The 20,000-nt window shown below is 46.3% G+C and overlaps 2 protein-coding genes across 3 annotated transcripts in view; one reads left to right on the top strand and one right to left on the bottom strand.

Annotated features, from left to right (window-relative positions):
- The window catches only part of LOC135093086 (protein mothers against dpp-like), a 24,235-nt gene extending 14,931 nt beyond the window's left edge, over window positions 1-9,304 (top strand). Inside the window, exons 4-10 of one of the 2 annotated variants that reach the window (XR_010263185.1) lie at window positions 682-954; window positions 1,340-1,432; window positions 1,903-2,030; window positions 2,578-2,776; window positions 3,004-3,244; window positions 3,590-7,867; window positions 8,088-9,304. Coding sequence is in view for 1 of the 2 variants with exons in the window: in XM_063991970.1 (XP_063848040.1) it covers window positions 682-954; window positions 1,340-1,432; window positions 1,903-2,030; window positions 2,578-2,776; window positions 3,004-3,244; window positions 3,590-3,749 (1,094 nt within the window). In the remaining variant the exon portion in view is untranslated. Of the gene's footprint in view, window positions 1-681; window positions 955-1,339; window positions 1,433-1,902; window positions 2,031-2,577; window positions 2,777-3,003; window positions 3,245-3,589 lie in introns of both variants that reach the window. The other variant, XM_063991970.1, reaches the window with a different exon arrangement.
- An 834-nt stretch (window positions 9,305-10,138) lies between these two features.
- On the bottom strand, window positions 10,139-18,499 carry LOC135093085 (probable peroxisomal acyl-coenzyme A oxidase 1). The gene is made up of 13 exons (XM_063991969.1): window positions 18,331-18,499; window positions 17,749-17,917; window positions 17,403-17,526; window positions 16,875-16,994; window positions 16,621-16,745; window positions 15,728-15,888; window positions 15,137-15,299; window positions 14,610-14,800; window positions 14,064-14,182; window positions 13,644-13,783; window positions 12,960-13,106; window positions 12,523-12,686; window positions 10,139-11,912 (listed from the first exon to the last, which is right to left on the bottom strand). Exons 1-13 carry the CDS (start codon window positions 18,342-18,344, stop codon window positions 11,816-11,818), a joined length of 1,734 nt encoding a protein of 577 aa, XP_063848039.1. The 5' UTR covers window positions 18,345-18,499; the 3' UTR covers window positions 10,139-11,815.
- Between the last annotated feature and the right edge of the window lie 1,501 nt (window positions 18,500-20,000).

The following is a 20,000-nucleotide window of genomic DNA, read 5'->3' as shown; positions in this document are numbered from 1 at the left end:
ACACACACACACACACACACACACACACACACACAAATAAAGAAAGAAAGAAAGAAAGAAAAAAAAGTTAGGACAAAAAACTCCACTTGAAAACAAACATTCCAGAGAGAGAGAGAGAGAGAGAGAGAGAGAGAGAGAGAGAGAGAGAGAGAGAGAGAGAGAGAGAGAGAGAGAGAGAGAGAGAGAGAGAGAGACCCACGTTCATTATCACAGATACCCTTGCCACACACACACACACACACACACACACACACACACACACACACACACACACACACACACACACACACACACACACACACACACACACACACACACACACACACACACACACACACACACACACACACACACACACACACACACACACACACCTGGTTGAGTGCACCCACCTGTGAATGTGTGTGTGTGTGCGAGTGTGTATGTTCATACCTGTTCTCTCCTTTACTCCCCCTCCCTTACTCCCCCTCCCTTACTTTCTCTCTCTCTCTCTCTCTCTCTCTCTCTCTCTCTCTCCCCCAGTTTTCTCTCTTTGCAAATATCCTTCAGTTTTCTCTCCCCAATAATTCTCCCTCCCTCTCCCTCTCTCTCCCTCTAAGACCCCCAGTGCACTCTCTCACCCCTCTCCCACTCACCCCACTCTCCCACAGACCTCTCAGCCTCTCCCTCTCTCCCTGACAGTGCTGCCTCCTGTGCTGGTGCCAAGACACTCAGAGTTTGCCCCCGGCCACTCCCTCCTGACGTTTCAACAACAACAACAACTACAGGAGCCCATGCCTGGCAACGTGTCATTCTCCCAAGACGGTTTCGTACACTCCACCCTTTCCGCCCCCTCCCACTCACAGATGGGGGGTGGTGGGGGCAGCGTTGGGGGCCTGAACCAGCCACCGTCCCCTGTTGGAAGTGTCGTCAGTCCCACAAGTCAAAGTCCTCACAGCCCTTATGGAGTACCTGGTTGGTTCCTGTGGTTTGGTGGTGGTGGTGGTGGTGGTAGTAGTAGTAGTAGTAGTAGTAGTAGTCATAAAAACCAGTTTTCTCCAGTGTTCATTCATACTTTTTATCATTTAAGCCTTGATATCGCCAGTGCAAGTGTGTGTGTGTGTGTGTGTGTGTGTGTGTGTGTGTGTGTGTGTGTCATTGGTTATGTGTTCTTACCTAACCATATTCTTGCTTAATTTCACTTTTACAGAATCGAATCACACTTGCAATGTCATGCCTTTCAAAATTAATCTTCTTATTTATCTCTGAAACTGTGAATAATCTGTATGTGTGTGTGTGTGTGTGTGTGTGTGTGTGTGTGTGTGTGTGTGAGAGAGAGTCATGCATCTGTGTGTTGCAGGTGGGGGTAGTTTGAGTGGCCTGACCCAGCCCCCCTCCCCTGTGGTGAGTCCCTCCATCCACAGCCCCCACAGTCCCTACGGAAGCATCCCTGGTGAGTGAGAGGGAGGGGAAACACACGCACACACACACACACACACACACACACACACACACACACACACACACACACACACACACACACACACACACACACACACACACACACACACACACACACACACACTAGAAGAGATGCTGCTCCTCTTCCTCCTTCTCCTCCTCCTGCTCCTCCTGTTACCAAAAGAAGAGAAGGAGGAGGAGACAGCAATAATTAAAACAAAGCAAATTTTTCTTGATAATAATGATAATGCAGACAGACAGACAGACAGACAGCACTTACTCTTCCTCGTCCTCCAAGAAGAGTAGAAAGAGAACAACAACAACAATAACAACAACAATGAGGCAGTAATTTTAACAACCATCCTTGATAATAACACACACACACACACACACACACACACACACACACACACACACACACACACAGCACTAACATCCTAACATCTCCTACCCTTCCGACAGACACACCTCCACCAGCGTACAGCCCCAGCGAGGACATCAAGCAGAACCAGCCCACAGACACCCCCATGGAGACAGTGCCCTCCACTGCAGCTGTCCTCAGTAGTAACGTCACGCCTGTCACATATCAGGTGTGTCCCGGCACCCTCTTGTCTTGGCTCCACTGTAAATTATTCCTGTAAGATGCCTCTCTGATCCTCTACTTTCTTTGTTTTCATCTCTATGCATTCCTAATCCCTCCCCAGAACCTTTCTTTATTGCCACACACACTGCTAATCTCATAAACCAAACCTTCCTAACATTTTAACTCAGTTGTCATGCTCCTAATCTCTCTAATCCGAACCTGACTCCTGTATACAGTTCCTATAATCCTTTACCGTCCTGCTACGTACAACTCATGCACTCCCACGCACACATACCCCCCCTTCCTTTAGTCCCACAAAACCTAACCTAACCTAATCCCGCACATATCTCCTTTAATCCTACCAAACCTAACCTAATCTAGATTTTTATTACAACGAAACCTAATGTAACTTAACCAGCACCCCAAACACACACACACACACACACACACACACACCTCCTTTACCTCAACCAAACCTAACCTAACCCAATTTAACTAAACCAAACTCAACCCAACCTAACCTAACCTAACCTAACCTAACCTAACACCCACAGGAGCCAAGCCACTGGTCCACCATAGCCTACTATGAGCTGAACAACCGTGTGGGGGAGGTGTTCCATGCACAGACACACTCGGTCATCGTGGACGGCTTCACTGATCCCAGCAACAACTCGGAACGGTTCTGTCTGGGTCTGCTGTCCAACGTCAACCGGAATTCTACCATCGAGAACACAAGAAGGCACATCGGCAAGGGTATGGGGTTGGGACGACATTGGTAGAAATTTTCATATTGTTATTGTGGGTTTGTTTGTTCACAATTTTGTTTTCTGATCGTTGTCTGACCAAAAGTAAAGAAAAATGCTACTCGTTCAGTGTTTTGTCTCGAATTCTTGCATAAGAGAAAGAGAGAGAGAGATATTATACATCCACACATCCATTCTAAACCACCACTTTCATCCACCACCTTGCCACACCCACAGGAGTCCACCTGTACTACGTGGGGGGGGAGGTGTATGCCGAATGCTTGTCCGACTCTGCAATCTTCGTCCAGTCTCGCAATTGCAACCACCACCACGGCTTCCACCCTTCCACCGTGTGCAAGATTCCACCTGGGTGCTCTCTTAAAATCTTCAACAACCAGGAGTTTGCACAGCTGCTGACCCAGAGTGTGAACCATGGCTATGAGGCTGTCTTTGACCTCACCAAGATGTGCACTATAAGGTAAGGAGTGCTGTGTGTGTGTGTCTGTAGGTTGGTTAGGGTCTGTGTTTGGCTTGTCTTTTCTGTCTGTCTGTGGGTTAGCTAAGGTGTAGGCATTTGTTAGATAGGGTATTCTGTGAGGTTGGGTTAGTTTAGGGTGTTCTGCTTGAGGTCGGGTTAATTTAAGGTGTTCTGTGAAGTTGGGTTAGCTAGGGTTTTGTGTCTAGCAGCATTTATGACTTCTCACAAAGTTTTCATGCTTGATTCTTACTTGTGGTACTAAACTAACAGCATTTCCTTGGTAGCAATGATAAGCTCCCTGCCTCCCTGAAGTGACCAAGACAGTGAAAACAATGGTTATTCCAGGATGTCATTTGTGAAGGGCTGGGGCGCTGAGTATCACCGACAGGACGTGACGAGCACCCCCAGCTGGATTGAAATTCACCTCCATGGTCCCCTGCAGTGGCTCGACAAGGTGCTCACCCAGATGGGGGCGCCCACCGACCGCATCTCCTCTGTGTCATGAGTCCCGCCCCTCTGTCACCCCTCCAAGACCCCCAATACCCCTCCAAGACCCCCATCACCTCTCCAAGACCCCCACCTCCCCTCCAAGACCCCAACAGACCACTCCAAGACTCATCCCCCGCCCCATAGGTCCCATCCTGTCTCCCTCTCTCTTTAATTTTTCTCTGTTTTGTCCTTCTCTTCTTTCCATCTCTCCCTCTTTCTCTTTTAGTCCCTTCCTCCCTCTCATTTCCATCTGTCTGTCCCTCTCCTTGCCTCACTCCCTCTCTCCCTTCTTCCCTTCATCACCCCATCATGCCTCCCTATCCGAGTTGTCAAGGCTGGTCCTATGTTGCTGCTCAGTCACCCCTGCCAGACCCTACCAAGGCTTGTGTTGACATTTTGGAAACATTTTTATACCTGTGACTTGCGGCAGTGGCAGGGTCCCACGTGACTCGCTGGCTCAAAAGGAGAAGAAAGAGGAGGAGGAAGAGGAAGAGGTCACAAGACTCTTCACATTCCCTCACAGGCTTGACCGACTCGCGCCATCACAGACTCACTGAGAGAAAAAGGCTTCTATATCTTGAGTCCCTGCAGGTTTGACTCGTCCTCATTCACCCTGACTCAGTGTTTGGTCCTCTGTTCATATAGTAAGTCGCCTCAAGTCTCGTTCTCACTCTCTCTGTATCTTGAGTCGTGCCGTCACTGAGTCGCCAGGAAAAATGAGGAAAAAACTCTTCCATTGTATCTTGAGTCACCACTATCTCACCCTGATTCACCCTTACTATTCGCATTGTGAGTTGCCGCACAGACTCACTCAGAGAACTCCTGTCTTTATGTCCTGAGTCGCCTGCCATCGTGACTCCTGACTCAGTGTGTGGCAGAGTCGTGGCCTGTTGAGTGTTTCCCTTGGCGTGACGCATTGACTGATCCCTACACCACCACTACTACCACCATCACCACCACTACAACTATTCCTACTACAACTACAGGAACATTTACTCACTCCTCAGTAACGACACAATTCAAACCTTTCTTCTCTCTTGATCTGCTTTGTTTTCTTTTTTTTTTTTTTTTTTTCTCTACTGAGTGGTATGTACAAGTTAGTACTAAGGAAAGAATACTATTATTATTATTATTAAACAAAAAAAAGAATAACAATGTGCTTCAAAGTGTATTTTAGTGTAAGTAGTGATTTCTTGCAAGAGTTTTAGCCTGCGTCTCATTGCAACTGCTGCTAGGTTAGTGAATAAATTACCGCTATAGTTAGCATAGCATAGGTGTGTGTGTGTGTGCGTGCGCGTCTGTGCGTGTGCGAGCGTGTGTGTGTGTGTGTGGTGCGACCCGTTGGTTGGTTAGTCACACGAGGAGAGGAAGGAGAAGAAGAAGACGACGAAAAATATACACAAAAAAAACTTGTATTCAAAGCTTGACTGTGAATTTTGTACGTACGTTCGATTCCTTTTTCCGACACACAAGTTTCCTGCCAGATGTGATGTTCAATTGTTTGCCTTGTTGTGCACTCCAAGCTTCCATGTGTGTTGTGGTGCTGTGCTGCTGTGGCGGTGGCTGGGCTGGGCTGTGTGGTGCTGGGGGCTGGGAGCTGGGGGGACAGAACCACAGGGGACATAATTGGAGGATAGACTTGTCAATACAACATAGAGGGGATTAGAAAACTCAAAAAAACATTAGGCATCAGAGCGGACTTGGCAGAAATACAGTCAACAAAATAAGACAGGATAGAACAATAGGAAAACTTCATAGATTCACCACCAAAGGAAAACTGTATTGCTAAAGAACAAAAAACAAAGATAGAACTAGAAAGACTGCAAGGAAAACCTGTTGGTATTGTCAAAGAACACATGCTTTGGTAGAGAAGGAAAGAACATCACTACCCACGTCCTCTAATCTCACAACCAGGTGATCTTGTCTCACCAGCCCCTCGTCCTTCATTATGCACTGGTAGAGGAAGAAAGACCACCATTATCACCACTTCCACCTTCCGTCATGATTTGATATAGACAGAACCACCAGTATGCATCCTGATCTTCCCTTACAGCCAGGTATTCCAGTCCCTTTAGCCTCCCATCAATCCCTGCACTACCACACAGTCTCCTGCTTGCCATCCACGTCCCAGTTCAGCACCCAAGCGCTTGAGGTCACAAAGAATTGTTCTGTGCCTATTAACAATTATTTATACCGTCCAAAGCTCCAAGAAAGCCCAGAATTATATGTAAATGCATTGCTGCTTGGCATTACATAGATGCTTAGTACAGTTTTAGTATAGGATGCATTTCTGTCTCCACTGTAGCTGCCGTGAAGGTCGTGTTCGCTAATGTCTCGGCGTCTTGTGCTGTCTGCCTTCAGCAGGCCTCGGTGGAAGCTGTTGGGGCTCTCAAGGGTGTTACTTGTGATGCTAAGGATAGTTTGACAAAGACTCTGCTCTGTTACCTAGAAAAATGCCTTGAGAATCTTGAGTTGTCATCATTGGTGTTCTCAAGGGTGTTATTCTTCATGCTATGGATAGTTTGACAAAGATTCTGCTCTGTTACCTGGAAAAATGCCTTCAGAATCTTGTCTGATCATCTCAGTGGTGTTGTCAAGGGTGTTACTCATGATTTTAATGATTTGTTGACATAGACTCTGCTACATTACCTTGAAAAATGCATTGAGTATCTGCAGTTATCATTTCTGTGTTGTTCTTAATGGTTTATTTCATGATTCTAGTGACAGTTTGACATAGACTGCTCTGTTACTTAGAAAAACACCTTGGAAATCTAAACTAATCAGTGGTGACAATTTGTTCTATTACTCAGAAAAACAGCTTGTGAATATGACATTATATCAGTGGTGTTTTCAAGATTTCTCAAGGTTATTTTCACGATTGTAGTGACTGTTTAACATAAATTCTGCTCATTTACCAGTAAAAAAATCACCTTGGGAACCTCGACCAATCCTGGCAGCCTGTTGAAAGCAGTACCATTGGAAGCTGGAGGTGTTTAGGAATACAGTTTAGAGATAATAAGCATTAGCAACAAGGGTGTGACACTGAGATGCCGCTGCAGTCAAAGGGTGGTCTGTCCTGGCAAGGCAGCAACCCAACCCAACTTTCCCTCAAACACAACAAATCTTTGCAAACACACAGAAAACACAAGAGAGGAAACACACAAACTCTCTCACTCACGCACACAGGAAAAAAACACACAAATTTCTGTCTCGCACCGAACGAACGCCTTTGTTTTAATTACGAGCCTCGTTTTTTCATTCTTAGCGTCACCGGAAGGTCGAATGTTTTTTATAATTTTCTATGTTTTTTTGTAAATAAGACTTGGTGATACTGTTGTGCACTGTGGCAAGGCATGGAAATGCTGCGATGGTTTGGCCAGGCTTGGGAGGGTGTGTGTGTGTGTATGTATGTATGTATGTATGTATGTATGTAGAAAAGATGTCAGTATGTGGAGTGTAGGTGTGTGTGTGTATGGAGAGCAGGTGTGAGTGTGTGTGTGTGTGTGTTTGTGTGTGTGTGTGTGTGTGTGTGTGTGTGTGTGTGTGTGTGTGTGTGTGTGTGGAGAAAGGATGTGGATTTGTATGTATGTTTGTGTAGTTGAAGTGAAGGTGTGTGGATGTGTGGAATGCAGGTACGAGTGTGTGGAGTGAGAATGTGAATGTTTGAAATTAGTATGTGGATTTGAGTGTGGATGAAGTGTCAGGCAGGAAGGAGTCAGGAGGAGGAGGAGGAGGAGGAGAAGAATCCCTACCCTACCCGGCCAGAAGGATGGCAGAGAGAGTGTTGGCTGTCGTGATGTCTGGTGGCAAGACAGTGAGGAGCCACAGCATAGGGCATTTGCCTTCTAAATACTAAACTGTAACAATACTCTGTATGTTAGTACAAGAACAAAAGAGTCCTTACATTGTACTTGTTTCACATTTACGTTGTTGAGTCTGTTGCTGCCATGTTACTGAATTGATTAGTTTTGAGTTGGAAATTCTATTATTTTTACTCTTAAGTGGATAGAGAATGTGTGGAGTGGGCGGGAGGGGAGCGCGTGGCCCCAGCGTGGGCCGCCGCCGCCCCGACACTGACCAAGCCGTGGGATGTGTGAGGGAGACACCAGAGGGAGCAGCAGGAGAGTCGTGCAGGTGTGTGTCTGGTACTCTAATATGCACAAACTGATAGTTATGATGATTCATGTCAAACTCAGCCTGCCACAGTGGTCGAGCTGTGCTGGTTGTCCGTAGCCATAAGGAAATTTTATAATATAGTATTGTCTTCAGAGTTATCTTGTGTACAGACTGGAAATAGATAATGTTTTGTTAAGGTAAAAGTGATTGGCAGGTTAATCTTAACATTGACTTGCAGAGGATTCATTGCCGGCCTTGACAGTCAAACGTGTGCAGCAGATTGCCTCGCCCACACTGACCTGCCAAGTATTAGTCTTTCCCAAGCAGACCAGCGCACCAGCCAGCCAGCCAGCCAGCCATCCACCCAGCCATCCATCAGCCAGCCATCAGCCTACTGCCCACCAGCCACCCCAACATGTGCCATAGCCAGCCACCCCTGGCCATATGCTCCCCCAAGTGTGCTACCGCCCTCACGACTGTACTGCCTCCATGCGCTGCACCTCCAGTCTTGTGTCACTAAAGAATGCCATAAACTGGACTGTGCTGGGAGGCAAGGCACAGCGAGACAGGGTGGTGGGACGCAGCGTGGCACATGGAAGCCTCGGCCTTGCCACAGCCTGCACCACAGCGGCTCCAGGCTTCCTCCAGCAGTGTGTGTGGCAGCAGCAGTTTGGCAGTGGTGCACAGGCTGGTGTGGCTGGCCAGGGTGTGGCGCAGAGTGCAGCGAGGCGCAGCCATGGTGAACTACTTAGCTGGAGTGTGGCGGTGAAGAGTTAGGGTGTGGCGTGCGCTGTGCTGTGTGCTGTGCGCTGTGTCAAGGCAACACTGGTCACTCTGTGGCTCAACTGCTGTACAATGGACTATTTATTACTGCTAGTGCAAGTTACTCTTAGAAATAAGTTGCTATTGGTTTTACTTGTATTTATTGATACAGTCTGTTGTCGGCTGCGGCGTGTGGCAGCAGCACGCCCAGCCCAGCCCGCACTGGCGGCAGTCTGGACTGCTGTGCTGCCCCGTGGGGAGTGTCTGCACGTCACTCCGCCGGGCCCCACAGCCCCCCTCCACCCCCCAGCCACCATCTGCCTGGGGGTGGCCAGGCTGTGGTGTGTTGGGGCGGCACAGACGCACAGACAGATGGACAGACAGAAAGCTTTCCCGAGCACGTCTCAAAAATGTGGTCGCTGTGTTGATCACAAAATCCTGCAACATTTTGTAACACTGAGTGAAGACTTTTGTAGTGAGGGCGGCAGGCAGTCTGGTGGGCGGGGACACTCCGGGAGAGGAGAGCCTGACTTGTCCCAGGGACGCGGCCACCTACATGTGCAATAACTTGCCATAATGTTGAATCCTGCACCAACTGACCACTTAATGGTTGACATTTTATATATATTTTTTTCATTTATTGCAGTTGTAATGTGTTTGATGTAACTGTAGTGCGATAAATCATGTTTCTAAGCCTCCTTGTTTGTCACTCCTACAAATGACACCACAAGCCTGTTACTGTTGCTGCACCTTGCCATGTAACAAAGACCACTATACAAGGCTCCATTCTTGTCCAGTCTTAGGTCAGAGTAGAGGAGGCGCCTTGAGTTGCCGAGTCAACTGGTTGTGTTGGCTCTCCTGTCCTTGAGGCTTTCGCTGCGAGGGTCTCGGAGGTGCAGGCTGAGTTCCATCACAGCTGGGAGCCTCCTCACTGTATCCCTGCAGAGTGGCGTGTTGTCTCTGCCGTTCCCTCAGCCCTTACATGGCAGGTGACAGTACTACATGTCAATGGGATGATGGGGTAGTGTAGATATGCATGAGGGCTTGTCTTGTTTCTGCTCAACCATTCCACTGCAATACATGCCAATTCTGAGCACTAAAAGTAATATGTGAAGTCTTTATAAGCATCTACAAGAGGGAAGAGGGTAAAAAGAATAGATTTTGCAATTTTAAACTGTGGAATAAAAGATGGCTCAGAGGAGATTGGTGAGGGAAGGATGAGGCAAAGAGCAGTGAATGGTTTGAACAGAATCATAGGGGAAGGTTTTTCACAGTAATTCCGTTGTGAGTAGCACAAAGCACAATGGTGAGTAGATTGAAGTAGTAAGTTGGTTTGTATTACTGGTGTCATCAAATATAAGTAATGTGAAGTATATTTAAGAGGGACACTGGCTGAGGCAATGAAAAGTGGAGAGAGAGAGAGAGAGAGAGAGAGAGAGAGAGAGAGAGAGAGAGAAAAGGTAGCCACAGAAAGTTACCTGCACAAGCAATACATTACGAAGTTAGTACAGGAAATTCAAACAGGCATAAATTTATATAAAGTATTTATTTCCCGTAATATAATCTGGCATCATGTTTATTCAGTGTGCGTGTGTTTATTCAGTGTGTGGCTGAGGGAACCACCAGCTTGGCATTAGAGATAACATATACCACTCATTCTCTATACATTCCACCCACAATAACTACCCATAATTCACTGCTCCAACAATTATATAACCCACAACACCCTCTAGTCTACAACTCTTATCAATATTCCACCTCTCATGCATATATACTGTACAATATTTACTTTTTACTAATACTTATTTATATAATCCACAATACTTAGTCTAACCCACCTTATATTTCACCTCTCATGCATAAATAACACACACAATTACCCTAAGTTGTGGTTGTATTGCACGGAACATTTGAATATTAAACAACTGTCATTCATCTATCTCTTCCTATCACATCCCCATTTTTGTTCATCTATTTGGTGAGATATTAAAGTCCATATATTAATCTTTTTATAAACACAGGGACGATAGGTGGAAATAGATAGGTGTTTTTAGAAAGGGCCTGCCACGTGTAGGGCTGATGTCTTCCCGCACCAACCCTTGTATTCTTGCCTATATTCCAGTTAACTTAAAAGACTCCACAACTTAGGGCACCTGCACATCTGCCTGTAATACTCTGACAGTGGCAACAATACCACTCTTCTACAGACTTCCTACACAAACATTATCACAACACTAGCACCATTCACAAGGCAGCATGGCCCCTCACCCCATTCACACTTCATTCATTAACTAAAAAATATAAAGAAAAGTGATGAGCACAGATAGGCTGCCTCTCATCGCTGCCTGTAGTTCAATTTGTGGTTAGCGGTGATCTGTGCAAACTGAGACTTGGTTAAATACTGTTCACTGTGTCTGCTCTCAGTTTGTGCCTTGATACATTGCCCACTTTGGGGTATAAGTAGATATTTACAGCCAGAATATTTGTGTCATTAGTGGTTATGCTCTTGCTAATAATTCATAATCCTTTCCTTTATTTTCTCTACCAGTTCATCAGTTTTCCTTATTTTTTTATTTTTTTTCTCACCAGTATTTCATCAGCCATTAACTTTCCCTATCTGATGGCCTTTGTGCAACTATTAAACTTCTCTCCCTTTCTCTCACACACTTTCTTACACTTTATCTTTCATTATTCCTGTCCTTACAAGCTTCAGTCCTCTCCTGCTCCTCTTCCTTTTCTCTCACACTCTCTATCTTCCATTTATTACTGTTCTTCCAAGCTCCAGCCCTCTTCTCCTCCTCTCAATTTCTCTCACACACTCTACCTTCCATTCATTCCTTATTAATACACAAACACAGAGGAGGAAGCTAAGATACCAGTAAATTTCTTGCTCTCCTCGTTTTCTTCCCTCACATCAGCCACCTGTCAACCGTTGTGTGGCCATTAAACTAACCAGCATGACCAGCCCTCTTTATGAACACAGAGACACAATATACAGGGTCTTAGTGTCTGTCTGGTCTGCATAAACTAAAAAAAAAAAGCTCGACTTGTCAAATATTCAACTTCACTGCAATTGTAGCTGTGCGATTATTAACTATATTATTATAACTACCCTCTTTACAATTTTGTCCCTAATTAATACAACCATGCAATTTAAATGTCAGCCTGTCTAGGTCATTGGTGGTGGTGGTGGTGGTGGTGGTTTTAGAGACTGGCTTTCATAAGAGGTCGCAGGTATTTGTAGTAAGCGTCTGGTACATCCTTCTGGTTCAGCGGACTCTTCTTGGCCTCCTCAAACATCCTGTGGGAATAAGTGTTAGTTAGTTCACTGTTCATATTTATCTTTTTTCAGTCAATTCTCTACTACATCTCTTCTCTCTACCTCACCTACCCTGCTCCAAGCTTCATCTCTTTTCCCTCTCATCCCTTCTCTTCTGTTAACCTGTTTGGCATTTCATCTCTTCTCTCTCATCCCTTCTCTTCTCAACCTTATCTTCCACTAACCTGTCTTGCATTTCATCTCTTTCCTCTCTCATCCCTTATCTTCTCAACCTTATCTTATACTATCCTGTCTTGCGTTTCATCTCTTCTTTCTCTCATCTCTTGTCTTCCCAACCTTATCTTCCAATAACCTATCTTGTATTTCATCTCTTTCCTCTCTCGTCCCTTGTCTTCTCAACCTTATCTTATACTATCCTGTCTTGCGTTTCATCTCTCCCCTTTCTCATCCTTATTCACCCATTTCCCTGCCTCACACATCCCTCCCATCACTGTACCATCACCCATCACCCTATTTTCCTTACCCAACACACCCTTCTCAGCACCAAGCCTCACCTATCACACCATCACCCATTTCCTAACCTCACACATCCCTCCCATCACCATCATCATCTGTCACCTTTCACCCTCACCTCTCATACACATTCCCATCCCAGCAGCCCAGAGTGGAGTCCAGGATGCGGTCGTGAATGTCAAACGAGTCCACGAGAGAGACAGCATCAGGACGGAGGGCGGCTAGGAGGGTGGCCAGCTCCTCCTCTAGTGTCGTCATGTCCGAGGGGGTCAGGGCGCCACTCTGGGGGGGTCAACAGTTAGGTTAGGTTGCTAGGTTGTGACTAGATTAGGTTATGTTAGGTTAAGCTGTGGGTAGATTATGTTCGGTTAGGTTAAGTTGTGACTGAAAAGGTAAAAAACTGAAAAGAAAAAGAAAAAAAACACACAAGAAAAAACACAAGAGAACAAGAAAAACAAACAAGAACTGAAGATGAAAAAAACAAACAAACAAACAAACAAGCAAACAAACAAACAACTCCAGCCAAACATAAACGAAAGAAGCTCAACCACTCACCCTGAGGAAGTCCCCTTGATTACCGATGATGTGGAAGACCAGGTAGAGCCGACACAGCCTCATCAGCACTCCACGCGTTGCCTCACTCACCTCCGCCTTCTCCACCCCACTCAGGAACTCCTCACAGGTGAAGTAACGAATGTGCACCTGTTGTAATAAGCAGGTGGATGAGTGGACAGGTAATGATGTACTAGTGGAAAAGAGCAGGTAAATGGATGAATAGTTTAGAGAAGAGAGAGAGAGAGAGAGAGAGAAAAAGGGAGAGGGAGGATAAAGGTGTGTGTGAGAGAAAAAGAGAATGGAATTGAATAAATAAGAGAATAATATGTTTTAATACAATCAATCTATATATGGGACGTTTCTGTTGAGGGTGAGAGAGAAAGGGAGAGAAGGGTGAATAGGTATGGGTGTGAGAGAATGGGAGAGGAGAAAGAGAAAGAGGATTGGAACTTGTAAGGAGAGGAATAAATAAATAGAGGGTGTGTGAGAGAGAAAGGGAGAGGAGGAGAGGAGCGTGTGTGTGTGTGTGTGTGTGTGTGTGTGTGTGTGTGTGTGTGTGTGTGTGTGTGTGTGTGTGTGTGTGTGTGTGTGTGTGTGTGTGTGCGTGTGTGATTACAGACCACTTATAAACACCACATCTCAAACCAACAGGTGTGTGGTGGAGAGAGAGAGAGAGCTACACACCTGTGCACACCTGGCCAGCTGTACAGAGCAGGCATTCCAGGCATGCTCAAACACCATCCCTGAGTCACACTGCCCCTGTAGCCGTGCAGCCACCTCCCCCACCAGGTGAGATACAGCCACACGGAACGCCTCCACCAGTGCTGTGTGGAAGGAAGGTTTGTGGAGCAAACTCAGGTGAATAATTAGATGGATAAACAGTGTGATAGGTAAAATAAACTAACAGGTAAATAAATAAAGAAATTAAGGCAAAAAAAAAAAAAAGACATTTCTCGTTATATAAAATAAAACGAATCAAAACAAACTAGAATAGATTAAAAAATGCATATAAAATAATAAATAAACAAATAAAAACTAATATAAATCTAAAATTAAATTACTAAACACACATACATACACACACAGACAGACACACACACATACCAGCATTGGAGAGGTTGGTCTGCAAAGCGTGGGTGGAGGCAGGCCTTGGGGTGAGGTAGGATACAGAATGATGCAGCCTGTGGCCCTGTCTTGCCTCACGAAAGGACTTAATGAGGTACCTGTAGTGTGAGAGAGGGTGATAGGAGACTTGACAAGCTGGTGAGGTGATGAAGAGGTGAGGGAGTAATGAATGAGGTATTGTGGGTGTGTTGGGATAGATAAGGGCTGTCAGAATGGGTAAAGAAGGCCTGGGGATGGTGTGTGGAGCAGGACAGGACAAGGAGACAAGTGGGAAGACTGTGAAAGGCCTGGGGATGATGTGTGGAGGAGGACAGGACAAGGAGACCAGTGGGAGGACAGTGGAAGGCCTGGGGATAATGTGTGGAGGAGGACAAGACAAGGAGACCAGTGGGAGGACAGTGGAAGGCCTGGGGATGGTGTGTGGAGGAGGACAAACCACTCAATCAACACATAGTGAATATAAACACAAACACTAAATTTCAAGCCATCGCAACACCAGACACCAACACCACAATACTACCTCACCTAGCCACCTGCAGCCACATCACGGTGTTTTCTCCCTCATAGGTGATGGCAGCGGTGGTGGTGGTGTAGATACGAGGCAAGTTGGAGGAGGCAAGGTACCCGTGGCCGCCGCAAGATAGCCGGCAAGTTTCAACACCATTTGCTGCGTCTGATGAGCTGAGAGCCTTGAGGCCACAGGAGAGGGTATGTAGCTGTGTGAGAGGTGAGTGGGAGGTGAGTGAGAGGGAGTGAGAGAGTCTGTGAGGAGTTGTATGGGGTTTTCAAGGGTGTTTTCATGGCTTTATTGAAAATGTTAGGAAAATAAATACACACACACACACAAACATACATACATACATTTCTCTCTCTCCCAAGCACTTCTCTTCTCTCCTCCTCTTCCCTCTTCCTTTTACCCATCCATTCCATCTCCTTCCCCTTCCTCTTTCATAAAATTATACACCACTCTCTCTCTCTACTCCACCACCCCACTACCACCATCACCTCCTCCACCACTTCATCCTCCTCCTCCTCCTCCTCCTCCTCCTCACCTCAGGCAGCAAGTCAAGGTTCCCGTCATGAATGCTGCCAGTCACGTCGTTGTAAGTTTGCCACACACTCTGAGCGGCGAAATGGATGCCGAACACTGTGGCAATAAGTGGTAATATCTTGTACTGCTGTGTCTGGTACTCCAAGATCTGTGGCTCCGGCTGCCTGTGGTAGTGAGGTTAGGTTAGGTTAGGTTTGGTTAAGTTTGGTTTAGTTAAGTTAGAAATAAATAAATAAATGAATAAATAAATAAATAGATAAATAAATGAATAAATAAATAAAGATTCAACCCATTCACCCTTCACCAACCATTTAAACACCCCATTTACCTCTCTCTCTCTCTCTTTCTTTCTCTCTTTCCCATCATCCCATCACCCACACAAAACAAAAAAACTAAATAATATAAAAAAAACAATTCTCACACACACACACACACACACAAAACACACACCCATCCCTCCCATTACCACACCATCACCCCATCACCCTCCCTCTCATTCAACACATCCCTCCCTCACTAACAACCAACCCCTTTCTATCACACCCGTTGACCCTCCCTCTCCCTACCCCTTTCCCTCCCCCTTCCCCCTCACCCAGGCACCAGCTCGGACTGTCTACGGATGGCTGAGTAGCGTGTAGCGATGGTGACGGCCCGCTGCAGTTGTCTGTACGTGTCAAAGCAGATTGCTACGCGTACAAACACCATCGTTCCATACGCCAGCTTGTCATTTGCCGGCCGAACGTATGTGCCATCCTGCGGGGGAGAGGGAGAGTGAGAGGGGATGTGAGGGGGGGTGAAAGGGAAGGGGAGGGAGGGAGAGGGATAGAGAGAGGGAGAGGAGTGGTTGAGGAAGCTATAGATAGATAGATAGATAGATAGATAGATAGATAGATAGATAGATGAGTGAGAGAGAGAGAGAGAGAGAGAGAGAGAGAGAGAGAGAGAGAGAGAGAGAGAGAGAGAGAGAGAGAGAGAGAGAGAGAGAGAGAGAGAGAGAGAGAGAGAGAGAGAGAGAGAGAGAGAGAGAGAGAGAAGGGTGTTGTGAGGAAAAAGAACAAGAAAAGCTGAGGAATAAAGAGGAAAGAAAGAGAAAAGAAGAAAATAAGCAGATCTAATTAATATTCCTACTCTTATATCACTTTCATTTCAAAACTCTCTCTCTCACTCTCTTTCTCTCTCTCTCAGCCTCCATTATTCCTCTTACTGCTCTCCGAACCCCCATCATTCAACCATTTCTCTCCAAGCACCCATCTCCTTTCTATACCTCATTTTCCAACCCCATCTCTCTGTCACTCACTCTCCCATCTCCCTGACTCCTCTCCCAACCCTCATTACTCAACCATTCCTCTACAAACACCCATTTCTCTTCTATCCTCAAACTTCATACTTCACTTATCCTATCCCCCATCTCCATCTAACCATTCCTAACCCCACTCTCACTCACTCTCCCCATCTCCCAGCCCCTTCCTTTCCCCTCCCCCTCACCTGCAACACCTGGGAGTGCTTCATGAGGAGGTGTGTGCGAGGAATGCGGTGATGGGAGAAACACAGAAATCCATTATCATTCGTATTCATGCCTAAACGAGGACCTATCTCTCCCAGTGTGACTCCTGTGGGTTAAAGAAATGGGGGGTATTTAGGAGGTAATGGGGTGATGGGGAGATGTTTATGGGTGACTTGGTTTTGGTTTTATTTTTTGTTTGTTTTCGTTTCTCTCTCTCTCTCTCTCTCAGACTCACCAGGCAGGGATTGGTGTGTTTCTTCATCCCTCAGCTGCACAATGAAGGGGTGGGGGCCGTGGCACCTCCCCCGCGTGTACAGCTGTGCCATCACCACTGCGTAATTTGCTGTCTTGCCAACTGTGGGTGGTGGTGGTGGTGGTAATAATGGTGAAAACTAATAATTTTGATATTTTTAGGTATTAGTGAAAGAATTGGAGGGGATGGTTTAAGTTGAAGGTACCAGGAGGAGGAGGAGGAGGAGGAGGAGGAGGAGGAGGAGGAGGAGGAGGAGGAGGAGGAGGAGGAGGAGGAGGAGATCTTAATCTATATATATATTTCAGACTATCCTCTCTCTCTCTCTCTCTCTCTCTCTCTCTCTCTCTCTCTCTCTCTCTCTCTCTCTCTCTCTCTCTCTCTCTCTCTCTCTCCCAAACACCCTCAAACACACACTTGAACACCCCTCCCAAGCCCCATCACCACCACCCCTCCCCAACTCCCATCACTCAATCATTTCCCCCTCCCCACACCCCCACACCCCCCACTTACGTCCCCCCGGCCACCACTTGGTAGAGGTGATGGTGGGTGAGTGAAGCACAAACTCCTCAGTGCTGGGGTCATAGGTCGCGGTGGTCTCGAGGCCTCGCAGAAAGGTTCCATGACCCAGCTCAGTCTGTGGGGAGATGGAGGGGAAATGGGAAAGAGAAATGGGTCAGAGAAATGGGTGGAGGATGAAAGGAATGACAAAATGAAATGAAATGAACAAAAAAGTGAAAAAACAAACAAACAACAAGAAAAAAAAATAAAAAATATAAAAAAAAGACTCAGAATTTTACCCACAAACCGTTCAATGCTTCCTCCCAACCCCTCCCCCCACATCCACCCCTCCACTGACCTGCGCATAAGTTCCAATGATCTCTCCGCTCCAGGCTCGTCCCATCCACTCCCCCTGCTGCTCCACTGTGCCCTGGCCCATGATGGATGGCATAAACATAATGAAGTGAAGGGCTAGAGGGTTGCCATCTTTTGTCAGTGCCACGCCCAGGCCAGATCCCATCAGTGTTCTGTGAGGTTAGGTTAGGTTAGGTTAGGTCAGGTTAGGTCAGGTTAGGTTAGGTCAGGTGGAGTTAGGTTAAGTTTGGTGGGGTTAGGTTAGGGTGGAGGTGGGGTGGAGTGTGGGTGGGGTGGGGTGCAGTTAGGTTGGGTTTGGTTAGGTTAGGTTAAGTTAGGTTAGGTTGGGTTGGGTTAGGTTAGATGGACGTGAGGTCAGGTTAGGTTAGGTTAGGTGAGGTGAGGTCAGGTTAGGTTAGGTTAGGTTAGGTTAGGTTAGGTGAGGTTAGGTTAGGTGAGGTCAGGTGAGGTCAGGTTAGGTTAGGTTAGGTCATTATCATTTATTTTCACTATCATGCATATACAACCAACACCCACACACACACGCACGCACGCACGCACGCACGCACGCACGCACGGCACGCACCTGATTCCGTCCATTCTGCCCGACTAGCTGCTGTATTTCTTCATCCTCGTTAAATCTTCCTGATCATTGTGACAAGCCTTCCGCAGCTCGTTAGCATATCTGTCCTCATGGCTCAGGTACTCCGGCCTCGTGGCATCAAGGAACTCGGGGTCAGACAGAAACACCTTCTCTGTGGTCGTCAGATTAGGTTAGGTTAAGTTGTAAGATATTATAAAGGTTTCCCCCCATATCTCTCTCTCTCTCTCTCTCTCTCTCTCTCTCTCTCTCTCTCTCTCTCTCTCTCTCTCTCTCTCTCTCACCTCCCATCACCTCACCATTACTCCCATTACCTATTCTCCTCCTCTAGGCTGTACGCACCATTAAACCCACACCCTACCAATTAAAACTGCAATTAAACATGTGTAAGTACCTCTCCCCCCCCCCTCTCTCTCTCTCTCTCTCTCTCTCTCTCTCTCTCTCTCTCTCTCTCTCTCTCTCTCTCTCTCTCTCTCTCTCTCTCACCAATCTTCCTCCTTTGCTTGGTCTTGTCCTCGCCGCCATCCAGCAGAGTAGTAATTTCATGCTTGTTGAAGGAGCACCTCTCTCTCTCTGCCTTCAGGTCATCCATGCACTGGTGGTTCTCGCTGGTCTTCGCCATATCTGTGTGCAGGTGTGTACAGGTGTGGGTGCTTTGGTTTTCATGTAGTCTAGCTAGTGGTTGTAACTCTCTGGTGTTCAATAACTCAATAACTAAACGAGAAATTAGCAGTGAAGTTTGATGTCTTGGTGTTTTCAGATTTGCCTCTCTCCCTCTCTCTCTCTCTCTCTCTCTCTCTCTCTCTCTCTCTCTCTCTCTCCATGACTGTTTTTAAAGGCCACAGAGATGACTAGCCGGGTTCTCAAGAGTGTTTCCCTAGTTAATAATGTAGAAATCTTGTTAATCTGCCACTAGAACCATAAAAACACCCTTAAAAAACCGTGTCACCTCACCAACTGTTTTCAAAGGCCACAAAGATGACTAGCCGGGTTTTTAAGAGTATTTCTCCAATGAATAATGCAGAAATCTTGCTAATCTGCCACTAGAACCATAAAAATACCCTTGAAAACCCGTGTCATCTCACCAACTGTTTTCAAAGACCACAAAGATGACAAGCCGGGTTCTCAAGTGTTTCTCCAATGAATAATGCAGAAATCTTGCTAATCTGCCACTAGAACCATAAAAATACCATTAAAAAATACGTATAGCTTTAATTGGAACGCTTTAGAATGAGACATCAGAAGGCACGAAGCAAGCAGGAAGAGAGAGAGAGAGAGAGAGAGAGAGAGGTCGCGAGGCTAAAATTAATTCTAATACTCACTTGGCCTTCGTTCTTATTCTTATTCTTATTAATGAGGGGGAGGGGGCGTGCGTGTGAGGGGGCGGTGTATATACACCAAGGTGTATACACACCAAGGCGTGTATACACCTTGGTGTATAGATATACACACCAAAGTGGTGTATATATCTATCTGTCTATCTGTCTGTGAGTGTGAGGGGCGTCAGAAGCAGTAAATGGTCATCTGTCACCCAATACTCACCTCTTGGCTAACCACAAGGTCGTCTTGTTTACCTTCTATCTCTCTCTCTCCCCTTCTCCCTCTAACCACGAGCCTAAAATATTATTGGGATGTATATTTTTTTGTTTATATAA

The sequence above is a fragment of the Scylla paramamosain genome, chromosome 41 (assembly GCF_035594125.1).
Source record: "Scylla paramamosain isolate STU-SP2022 chromosome 41, ASM3559412v1, whole genome shotgun sequence".
Taxonomy (NCBI): Eukaryota; Metazoa; Arthropoda; class Malacostraca; order Decapoda; family Portunidae; genus Scylla; species Scylla paramamosain.
The sequence above is the reverse complement of the archived record's forward strand: the minus strand, read 5'-3'. Positions and strand labels throughout refer to the sequence as shown.

Excerpts from the sequence above, each read along its gene's own strand:
- LOC135093085 (XM_063991969.1), bottom strand. Across the intron at positions 16,995-17,402 it reads CAAGTGGTGGCCGGGGGGAC|TTGGCAAGACAGCAAATTAC; the intron begins GTAAGTGGGGGG and ends CACCACCCACAG. Across the intron at positions 16,746-16,874 it reads AACACACCAATCCCTGCCTG|GAGTCACACTGGGAGAGATA; the intron begins GTGAGTCTGAGA and ends TTTAACCCACAG.